Below are 12304 nucleotides of genomic sequence, written 5' to 3' on the forward strand. Positions count from 1 at the left end.
AGGGCACCACGAACTTGTAAGTCGTTATCAGTGTCCGGATACTTTTTATCACAAAGTGTACGTAACCTTGGGCACGTCCACTCTGCTACTGCATGAGTGCATCTGTGCCACACCACTCTCACTGATGTGCCAACATCCAGACTTCACCGCTGCACGTCTGTCTGCCAGAGTGACTCTCTAAGCCGATCACCGTCTGGGGTCGCATGGTGAGGTAAGCATATACCACTTCTTAAGGCTAACTGTGCTGCAGGTGCTGACCACAGCGAGACATCACTTCAACGAATCCCGTACTGCTCTTGTTAGCAACAAAGACAGTATGGTTATCTCAGTGTTCCTGTGACTTGCATTTGGCATCCAACTGACACAATGTACCAGCTGCCGCGCCAACCAACCTGTATACTACAGCATACGATGTTCCTAACTTTACAGTTTACAGTTATCGTTTCCTCGTTCGGATGAGTTAAATATCTTCCTGAGGGATATTGTGCATCATTCTGTGTAAGTGACGCGTTAGATCGTCAAAATAACGAGCTGTCATTGTTTGCAGTAGAATTGTCTTCGGTGATGAGCCCACCTCGAAATGAACCCTGACGAGAAGCGAAGACGTTTCTGGAGACACCCCAAACATTGGCGGGCTATGGCCCTACAGCCAGGAGTGATGGTCTAGGTTGGTTCAAATGGCTCTGAGCACTATGGGACTCAACTTCTGAGGTCATTAGTCCCCTAGAACTTAGAACTAGTTAAACCTAACTAACCTAAGGACATCACATACATCCATGCCCGAGGCAGGATTCGAACCTGCGACCGTAGCAGTCGCGCGGTTCCGGACTGAGCGCCTAGAACCGCTAGACCGCCGCGGCCGGCGATGGTCTAGGTTGCCACATCTTTTCATATCAGGACCCATGTGGTTGTAAACCGGAGCATCCTTACAGTACAGCGGTACAAAATTCTCTTCGCTAATGACAGTAATATTGTGGCACTTGAGAAAACTGGAGAACTCCTTGCAAAGAAGGGATCTGAAACTCTCAAGGAAGTTTACAATCAACCAATACGCAATAGCGTTCTATTCATTGTAAGGATAAAAGCCATAAATTTCATTTTGAAGAATAAAATAACAAATACATCTTAACGAATACAGCACTTCTGGGAATGAACACAAATTGTGCGTTGGAGTGGTCTGAAGCGACACATAATGTCACCGACATGTTACACCTTAGCCTTTTGGCATCATTGTCTTTCAGCCAGTGTCTTTTAGTTACAAACTATTCAGGTACAGTCAATACTGTGCTAAGGACTTTTTTGTGAGCAAAAATGCACAAACTATGAACTCAGTTTTCTATATACAGATATGGAGCATCAGAATAACAACCAAAAATGTGAATCGATATTGCTGTAAGGATTTTTCTAAAACATGAGTAATCACAAAATGAGGATACATCAATGAATCAGTTGCGAACATCAAGATAACTTCAACATTTACTGCACAACCAGCCCTGTCCGTGACCATTGAACAGGATACAATCTGAACTTACATTTACTAAGAAAGAATACAAACTCAAAACAGCATTTTCTGCCACGGAACACAGGTGAATAATACATTGATCAGGGAAATGGAAGAGTTTATCAACACAGTTATTTGAAAAGTCAGTTAATAACTTCCAGTTAAACAATACAGTATATGAAACAAAGAATTAGTTGGTTAACAAAGATTGCAGGTTTGGTGGAAAACGTAACGCACGTAAACAATTAAAAACATCTCTCTTATGCCACGTTACACTTTCGAGATCTAGAGTTTTCTGGAAAACATTACTCCCAAACCTCCGCGATTTGTTATACTAACACCTTATCCTCGTTCTGTGCTTAAAATCTAACATATTATAGAGAGACACTCGCAACACTAAAGAAAGATCAAGACAAATTCATGGGATATGTTGACCTGGAAATTGACAATCTAAAATGCTGCAATATGTTTGCAATTCTGAGGAAAAAATGGTAATCTGTAGGGAGAGAAGGGTAATATACAATAAGTAAAACAGCGAAGAGGGAATAATAAGAGTGGGCGACCACGAATGAAGTGCTCGGATTAAAGGGTGTAAGGAACCTAGTCTTTCACCCCTACTGTTCAGCCTCTACATCGAAGAAGAAATTATGGACGTAAAAGAAAGGTTCAGCAGCGGAATTAAAATTCAGGGTGAAAGGATCTCAATGATACGATTCACTGATGACATTGCTATCCTGAGTGAAAGTGATGAAGAATTACATGATCTGCTGAATGGAGTGAACAATCTCATGAGTACAGAATTTGGACCGAGAATAAATCGAAGAAAGACGAAGGTAATGAGTAGTAGAAATGAGTACAGCAAGATAATGAATATCAGTATTGATGGTCACCAAGCAGATAAAGTTAAGGAACTAGGTTACCTACGCAGCAAAATACACAATGATTGTTGGAGCAAGAAGGACATCAAAAGCAGACTAGCAATGGCAAAAATGTTATTCGTGGCCAGGAAAGGCTACTAATACCAAAAATAGATCTTAATTTGAAGGAGCGTAAGATCTGTGCCCTTCAGGTGCAGTTGAAAAACGCACAGGAGGAACTAGATAGGATGAGGAGGGAGAAGGGGGTTGGGGAATGGGAGCTGGCTGTTGGCAAGAGATCTGCTAGGAGAAGATGATTTTCAGATAGTTTTACTATTGGTGTTTGCAATAGATATGACCAACTGTCAGAGTCTAGTGGAGAGGAATCTGTAGTAGCTGTAGATGTAGGAAGAATGCAGCATACCTCAGCAGTTACGGTGGCTAGGACAGTTGCAAAGTCGAAGAGGAAGAAGAAGGTTCTGCTGTTGTTCTCATGGCAAGAGGCGTAGGTCAGCAGTTGCAGGAAGTGTTGGGGAGTGAGTACCAGGTCACCAGCATTGTGAAGCCTAATGCAGCATTGGCTCAGGTGACTGTTAACATAGGGGGGTTATGTAGGAATTTTACTAAAGAGGATCAGGTAGTGATTGTGGGTGGGGCTGGTATCAGTATTGGTAGGGATGGGGAGTATGACATAGATGGTGACCTGGAAAAGATAGCCACTCAGACTGGCAACACGAATGTGCATTTCGTGGAACTGTTTCAGCGTCACGATCGGCCTCATCTTAATACATGAGACTTGGGGGTGCACTGATGACAGAAAGCATGGGTCACATTTCAGTGGTGTCGGTGGAGTCTATCAGCAGTACGGCTTTCACTAGACATGGCCTGCACCTCAACAGGTATGGGAAGGGGAGGTTGGCAAAGCTTATAGGTGACAGCATAGGTGGGGGTGGTGGGATCACTCATGGGAAAATTCCTGCGGTAGTGGGTGTTAGAGCTGCACCTTTTTTAGATTGAAGTCAGCTGATAGGTATTCCTGCTTAAGGGAAGTCTCTCTAACAAAGATACCACTTTTGACAAAGCTTAGGTATCCGAGTAAAGAGGGAATTAGTATATTTCATCAAAATATACAAGGTATTAGAGATAAAGTTAGTGAACAGCTTATAGATGTTGACTCTGAAATTATTGCTATATCTGAACACTTCTTAAATAAGGAGACAATTCAGAGGCTTCCTTTACCAGGATACTGGTTGGCTGGCAGCTTTTCTAGGAGCTCTTTGCGATGGGGGAGTAGCCATGTACGTGAAAAACGGCATCCCATTTGAGTCAATAGATGTTTCAAAGTACTGTAGTGTCGCGGAATAATAGAGGGTTGGAAACGTGGAATATTGTCAAAGTTTCGTTGCCTATGCCGAGAGCCAGAGGCAGTAAGTTAGCCAAGAACTAAGAGGATTGCACATGTATGGAATGTGTCGTCACGCAGGGGCAATGGCCGGGTTACACACAACAGGCGAGAGAGAATTGCTTAGCACGCGTGTTTGCGTTAGACGGAGACTTTCGTAGAGTGCAAGACAGAAGTATAGCGTCAGCTGTACTGCATTTCGCAACTTCGCGTACGTCTGTCGTTACAACACGTAACTCTGTCGCAAGAACACCTAAGGGGCGAGTACGACAGATGAATCAGCAGTATAAGTGGAACGAATGCGGTCATTACAAACGAGCATGACGTCAGGACGCCGCTCGTGCTTCCTTTAAATACGCCAGCTTTGATAGCAGCAGGGGACTCGCACTCGCACTCGCAGTTAGACTTGCAGTTAGATGTGTACTGGGTCGCTGCATAGCGCTCAGCTTGGTGATCGACATGTTAATCTTTATTAAGGAGATGTTGCTGTAAGGGCGGCCCATCCTGCAGCAGACGTGAGGGGACAGTACCGGCTCTGGTCCTCTCTGCTGCCGCTGTCAATCATCGACCCAGGACTAGCAGACATCGCGGCACACTCGCTCGCCGCCAATGCTGACCACATCAGTGAGCCGTCGGCGAGATCGTGCGGGGCCTAGGCCCTGTGCATCCGCCGTCACAACCGGGTGAGCCGACGACGCTGGGGAACTGCAGCCCGTTCCGCCCGTCCACCGCGGACGAGCCACCAGGAGGAGCAGGGAAGAAGACGGGGTGGGATAGAGTACACTACGCATTACGAGAACGCTTCTCGTGCTGACAGCACCGGGACTCCAACCCGGAGCCTTCACGCGCTCCAGCCTGCTGTCCGCAGCCGAGCCGCCGCTCAGCCGGGTGCCGCCAGCCACGCGCGGCCGAAGTAAGGGCATTCCACGGCTACGTCACAGCACGCGGCGCTGAGCTGGCAAGACTGTGCGGCCTGGATCTGGTGTCATCGCTACGAGTCAGCGAGGACTCGGGGAAAGTCGTTGGTATCACCAAGCCACATTGTACTCGGCAGGAATAAAGATGTTATAATTATGTTTCTTTGGCGTTTCTGGCGCTTCTACAGCCATTTCCTAGCATCCTGACAACTGGAGAGGTCACCGTGGGGCCATCCAGTCCACCGTAGGCGACCGGGACCACCGGGGTGCCTACAGATTTGGTGTCAGGAGTGGTCGCGCCCACTGCCAACAGTACTGCACTGAAAAGGTGTTTGAATGTTGTGCAGGTGTGATTAAATTTAATGGAGCTAAACTTCTAACTGTTGTTATTTATAGATCCCCAGACGCCGATTTCACAACATTTTTGCTAAAGCTAGAGGAGGTTCTTGGCTCACTTTATAGGAAATACAAAAAGTTTGTTATATGTGGTGACTTCAATATGAATTTTATAAGTGACTGTGTTAGGAAAAGGATGCTGGTAGACCTCCTTAATTCATATAATCTTATGCAAACCGTATTCTTCCCAACGAGAGTGCAAGGGAACAGTAGAACAACCATAGACAACATTTTTTATTCATTTCTTATTACTAGAAGGACATTCTGTTAGCAAAAAGATGAATAGGCTTTCAGATCATGATCCACAAATTTTAACTCTAAAAGATTTTTGTGCTGCAACACATGTTAAATATAGATATCAACTGTGTAGGAAAGCTGGTGCAGTTGCTGTAGAGACCTTTGTAAACCTTGTCAAGGAACAAGAGTGGCAAGTTGTTTATAGCGCTGATACAGTAGACGATAAATATAATCCTTTTCTCAAGACTTTTCTCGTGCTTTATGAAAGTTGCTTTCCGTTAGAACGCTCAAAACAGGGTACTAGCACAAACAGGCAGCCTGGGTGGCTGACTAGAGGGATAAGAATATCTTGTAGAAGAAAGTGACAATTATATCAAAAAGTTAGAAACAGTACAAATCTAAATGCAGCAGCCCATTACAAACAGTACTGTAAGGCGCTTAAAAATGTTATTAGGAAGGCAAAAAGTAAATGGTATGCAGATAGAATAGCTAAGTCTCAGGATAAAATTAAAACCATATGGTCGGTCGTAAAGGAAGTGGTTGGTCTGGAGAGACAGGTCGAGGATATAGAATCAGTGTGTACTGGGAATGTTCATGTTACTGATAAGTCGCATATATGTACAGTATTTAATAATCACTTTCTTAATAAAGCAGGTGAACTAAATAGAAACCTAGTCCCAACAGGGACTGTTACCTGAAATGCTCCTCCATGATACTGACAAGAGGGAGATTGACTTAATAATTAAATCCCTAAAGACCAAGAACTCTCATGGACATGACGGGGTATCTAGCTGAATACTGAAGTATTGTTCTGTGTATGTTAGCCCAGTACTTAGCCATATCTGTAACTTGTCCTTTAGGAGTGGTCGGTGGTCGGTTTCCTGACCGATTAAAGTACTCTGTAGTGAAGCCACTTTATAAAAAGGGAGACAGGGATAATGTTGACAACTTTAGACATATTTCTATGCCATCGGTGTTTGCTAAAGTTATCGAGAAGGTTGTATATACAAGGTTACTGGAGCATTTAAATTCACATAATTTGCTGTCAAATGTACAGTTTGGTTTTAGAAATGGTTTAACAACTGAAAAAGCTATATTCTCTTTTCTCTGTGAGGTTTTGGACGGATTAAATAAAAGGTTGCGAACGCTAGGTGTTTTCTTTGATTTAACCAAGGGTTTTGACTATGTTGACCACGAAATATTACTGCAGAAGTTGGACCATTATGGAGTAAGGGGAGTAGCTTACAATTGGTTCGCCTCTTACTTTAAGAACAGAAAGCAGAAGGTAATTCTCCGTAGTATTGAGAGTGGTAGTGATGTTCAGTCGCAAGTGGGGCGTTCCCCAAGGGTCGGTGTTGGGGCCACTGCTGTTTCTTATTTATAAAAATGATATGCCTTCTAGTATTACGGGTGATTCAAAAATATTTCTGTTTGCTGATAACACCAGCTTGGTAGTGTGTAATATTGAAACAGTATCAAAATAATGTAGTTCATGAAATACGTTCACGGTCGCAGGTTCGAATCCTGCTTCGGGCATGGATGTGCGTGATGTCCTTAGGTAAATTAGGTTTAATTAGTTCTAAGTACTAGAGGACTGATGACCTAAGAAGTTAAGTCCCATAGTATTCAGAGCCATTTGAACCATTTGAAATACGTTCATGGCTTGTGGAAAACAATTTGATGCTAAATCACAGTAAGACTCAGTTTTTACAGTTTCTAACTGACAATTGAACAAGATCAGACAGAAAGGGCATATTATAAGCGAGACAGAACAGTTCAAGTTCCTAGGAGTTCGGGTAGATAGTAAGCTGTTGTGGAAAGCCCATGTCCAGGATCTTGTTCAGAAACTAAATGCTGCTTTATTTACCATTAGAACAGTATCTGAAATAAGTGACAGCTCAACACGAAAAATAGTCTACTTCGCATATTTTCATACGCTTATGTCGTATGATATTATTTTTTGGGGTAATTCTTCTGATTCAAAGAGGATATTTTTGGCTCAAAAACGGGCCGTTCGAGCTATATGTGGTGTAAGTTCGAGAACCTTTTGTCGACCCCTATTCAATAGTCTGGAAATTCTGACATTTCCCTCACAATATATATTTTCTTCAATGTCGTTGGTTGTTAGCAATATTAGCCTATTCCCAAGAGTTAGCAGCTTTCACTCAGTTAATACTAGGCAGAAATCAAATCTGTATGTGGAATGCACTTCCTTGACTCTTGTGCAGAAACGAGTGCAGTATTCTGCTGCATCCATTTTCAATAAGCTACCACAAGAACTCAAAAATCTTAGCAGTAACCCAAAGTCTTTTAAGTCTACACTGAAGAGTTTCCTCATGGCTCACCCCTTCTATTTTGTCGAGGAGCTCCTGGAAGAGCTAAAAAATTAAGCAAATTCCAGTGTTACATTGTTGATTTTCTTTATATAAACTTACGACTTGTCGCCTGAATAGGTTTTTTATATTTCATTTTATCTGTTTCTACTATCGTGTTATAATTTCATGTATTGACTCGTTCCATGACCATGGAGATTTCTCCTTAATTTGGTCCCACGGAACAATAAATAAATAAATAAAAGAAGAAATTTCTGAGACTGTACTGTTACTGAAACATGGATTGAGGGAAAACCGCTACAGAAGAGGGTCGAGGGGTTTGAGATGTGGTGCTACAGACGAATGTTGAAAATTAGGTGTACTGATAAGGTGAGGAGGGTCTGTGAAGAATCGGAGTGGAAAAGATTATGTGGAAAACACTGACAAGGAGAAGGGATAGGATGATAAGACATCTGTTAAGACACGAGGAAATGACTTGCATGGTGTTAGAGGGAGCTGTAGAGGGCATAAACTGGAGAGGAAGGCAGAAGTTAGAACGCATCCAGAAAATAACTGAGGGCATAGGTTGCAAGTGCTATTCTAAGATGAAGAGATTGGCACAGGAGTTGAATTCGTGGCTGGCCGCATCAAGCCAGTCAAAAGACAGATGACTCAAAAAAAAAAAATTTCATTTACTGAGCCGTAGGTGAGCGCTAGCCACTGAAGTACTGAGCCACAGGTGTGTGCCAGCCACCTCAGCCGACTCCTGTAAAGGTCGGCATAGTTGGTTGCCACCGAAGTCTGTACTCTGACGTTGTTCTTCCGCTCTTCCTCGCTACCATAGTCCTGACAACAGTACTGTGCCTCGCTTACTACTGCGAGCTGGCACCGTTGGCGAGGGCCACATGCTGACTTCAGTACTAACGTCCGATCCTGGACGCTCACTACACAACACAGCTCCTTCGCTTGATGGAGTAATACCTTACTGTCACATATTTATGATTTATCAGTGGACATCAACTTGGCTTCAGTCTGACAGCACAGATAATAAACTCACCCCATCATTGCCTTATATGGTGACATACCTAATTACACCACCTATTCTGACATCCTATCACAACTATCGCTACTACAATTACCTCTATATCGGTGCTTCAAAAATAACCGTACGTTAATAGTGGGCACTACTGATTGTACCTGAATAATTTTCACACCTCCCTGACGGTACACACTAAGACAGGTTCACACCCCTCTCTGCCCACATTAAGAAAGGCTCATATCCCTCTACGTAAGCCACAATTGACATAATGTGTGATGTTCGTCGATAAGACTAACATGTTTGTTGAATGATTTTGGACGTTCATGTCTTGGATTCAGATGATTAAAGTTACTCTAGATGTCGATATCATGCTGACTGCAAGTAGACATTCTGAAGTGCACTGATCTTACTTGAATCTTCCATTAATCGATCTTGATAAGGCTTCCGGACCGTCGAAAAACATTAAACAGTTTATGGAAAGACAATTGGGATCATTGTGGTTATTCCAGTAGTGTGGGATGTAGGGACTGTACGCAATAACTGCCTGAAATTACTTAGTAACGTACTTAGCCTACTGGACTGCTGCAGATGGAATCATTACAGATTATTACACAGTGAAATAATCAGCTGCTGCAGTTTTATTAAGAACTGAGCATGAAACTCACTTTCTGCAACTCTGCAGCTTCTCCTACCATATTTCACACCGCAAAAACATAATTTCAGCACAGCGTATAAATACAAATTTAGCAGCCTTTCCTGAGACGATGCTTGCAGTTTATTCTAAAACATCTCAAGATTTAACCGTTCCCTCCTGAGGCGCCATTGGTCTTTTAACTGTGGAAAGATGACAGTGGCGATTTATCTGTGCTGAATTAAAAGCAAATTCGGACTGTTAACGTAACACACACAGTAACTGACATCTTAGCTGTGGGCCTATGTACAGTGCTATTCACATACTTTCTTGCTAACCTGTTTTCTATTTTCTCTCACATCCAGATAAATCGTACTCCGACAAAATATTTCAATAATTATAAGAAATTGTTAGGTGATGCTATTTCTTGTCTCTCTCATTATATTCATTATATAGAGTACACTCATCTTATGTTCACCCAATTGAAACCTCTAAGACCATTTTCAGATGATCAGTGCATGCAGATAAACTAGATCCTGTAAAGTACCTTTGCGATCATGGAATAACATTTCAGAAGGCACAGATGGTGACCAAACGGCTGAGCAAAGGTCAAGATCTAACGCTGGCTCCTTCACACGGATTGCGAGTGGTGGTTACTGGAATGGAGCGGTGAGCCCCTGGTACATTCGTGGTAGAATCAGACATTTATTCATAGGAGATACAGAGTAGAGTCGCCTCTGGAAGAGATGACGCCGTAGTGAGTTCGACAGCGCAGCGTGCCGTCGTCAACAGAGACGCCTGGGCAGTGCCGTGCTTGAGTCGCGTCATACGATGTAGTCATCAGAATGCCGGCGCTGGTAGAGAACGTGAGTTGGTGCGCAACAGTCCTGATCAGACTGCCAGCCCAACTCGAGCACAGAATACAGTTCAGGATACGGTAGTATTCGAACCGTCGACCTCAACATTCTCATTTTCGAAGGCGTGCACTTGCTCTGGCCGAAGATCAGCAACAAGGGGGTCCACCAGGACTTGAGGGAAACAGCAAGCTAGCAGGCAGCTATCGGTCTGGATCAGAACACACGCTCCACCAGAAAGTGTGCACTCTAACGAAGCAGTGAGCAAGTCGGTGACCTGACAGTATGAAGACGCCACGTAGTCTGCGTGCAATCTTCCGTTCAGGCGGATACCTGATGTTTCCGGAGCCTAAATCCGGAATAGGTGACTGGCTATATCATTGTGTACCGTGCGTGGTCTTAGTGTCTGGCACAGGCGGCTTAGTTCGACATTGTGTACACACCTGGTGACTGTCTGAGAATTTCTGAGTCAAACAGAGATTGAGCGATTTGGGGAATATTTTTGAGTGTCTGCTGGCCAGTTCCCCTCCACAGAGCACACCCACCCCCGAAAAGGAGTACGTCGACATAGCTAGTCGTCGACACTGGCTGTCGATGACCTCATTACCTCTGACCTTCTTGTTTTGTCAGCTCATAGAGGAAACAAGCCAGAGCTGTAATATTACACAACTACACGCTTCAGAGGCGTTGGCTAGCTCCTTCCGCTACGTCAGTTTCCTCAATGAGAGTACTTACCTTCTGAATAAGGTTTCTCACTTCAGAGTGCGTTGTCACCGCAGTGACGGAACCACTCCCCCTATGACATCATTTTGGTGTACTGGCGCTAGATAGGTCAACGTCCTGGGCTAAGGCAATTATCCGTTATAAGGGTTCTTGCATTACCAGGGAAGAAGTCTTAATTTTAATCTGATGAAGCTAAATACATTTTCTGTGACGTAACAATATTGTGCAGGCTTTGACCCCCAGCATGAAGAAATTATTTAAAATATTTAGTTAAGACTTGCGATATTTTATGTAAGTACTATGTATCAGCGTAGGCACTTGGCGGTTTTTGTTGTATGTTTCTGCTATATTCATACCATGTATATCTACTGTCGTGATCGTAAGTCTGTACCCATTAAAAAGTAAATAACAATATATAAAGAATAATATAAAATTGCTGTAAATTGTAAGTCGTGTCGCCCATTTTTCCACAGATTTTTCTTATTGTAATAATGTTTCAGTATGGATACGCGCGGGTTATGAAGGTTGAAGGCCTGATTTACATTGTGAGTAGAACACATTATATTTATATCTTCAATTATGTAAGTAATTATTTGACATTTCCAAAACCTAGTTAGATTTAGTAATAGTGCTCTCCTTCTGTCCACAGGCTTGGACGGACTCACGCTTATCTTGGACTGGTAGTGACGTAGTAAAAAATGTTTACGTTTATACTGACGAGATCTGGACACCTGACCTAGGAGTTCTACATAGGTGAGTTTCATTGACACAGGGACTAAAAGCAATGTTCATCAAGTGCATCCACTTTCTCCAATATTTCTTATATTTGTCCCTTTCTAGTAGAAAATAAATGCACCCCTCTCACCACCAAAACATATTTAAGACCAATAAGTTAATGCTGTCCAGTCATGAGCACCACAATACTGTTTCACTGAACACACGTTTAAAACTTTGTAGATATTCAAAGAAACGGCATTAATGAGTCAATAAATAAATAAAGAATGCTAACATTTTAAGGGTTACTATTTTATAGCATGGTAATTATTTGGAACTTCGTATCTTTTGAAGTATTGAAGTAACTTTGGAGCTTCCATTTTTTTTATTTCATTGGCCTCGTGGTAGATCAGTACAACCAGTTGAAAAGTACAGGGTTGCCATTCGACAGAAGGCATTAATGTTTCCTTTCCACATATTTGTAAGTAATTTCTAACTTTAATTTCAGTGACATTACTGTTAGCATCTATATAAGTACCGTGGCATAAAACTAATCAAAAGTAAGGAAATACACACACACACACACACACACATATATATATATATATATATATATATGCAGAAACTGATCGATTATAGCTCAGTACCAAATTTTAACGTCCGCTCATGGTAGCTGAGTAGTCTGCGCGAAGGAATGTCGTACCTAACGGTCTGGGTTCGA

At 42.7% G+C, this 12304-nt stretch overlaps 1 protein-coding gene across 2 annotated transcripts in view; it reads left to right on the forward strand.

Annotated features, from left to right (window-relative positions):
• LOC124795339 (neuronal acetylcholine receptor subunit non-alpha-3-like) overlaps positions 1-12304 on the forward strand; it is a 166480-nt gene that overhangs the window by 22306 nt on the left and 131870 nt on the right. For both annotated transcript variants that reach the window (XM_047259327.1, XM_047259326.1), the window contains 2 exons: positions 11370-11414; positions 11519-11622. In XM_047259327.1, coding sequence (XP_047115283.1) covers positions 11388-11414; positions 11519-11622 — 131 coding nt within the window. In that variant the 5' untranslated portion in view covers positions 11370-11387. The remainder of the gene's footprint in view (positions 1-11369; positions 11415-11518; positions 11623-12304) is intronic.

The sequence above is a fragment of the Schistocerca piceifrons genome, chromosome 4 (genome assembly GCF_021461385.2).
Source record: "Schistocerca piceifrons isolate TAMUIC-IGC-003096 chromosome 4, iqSchPice1.1, whole genome shotgun sequence".
Taxonomy (NCBI): Eukaryota; Metazoa; Arthropoda; class Insecta; order Orthoptera; family Acrididae; genus Schistocerca; species Schistocerca piceifrons.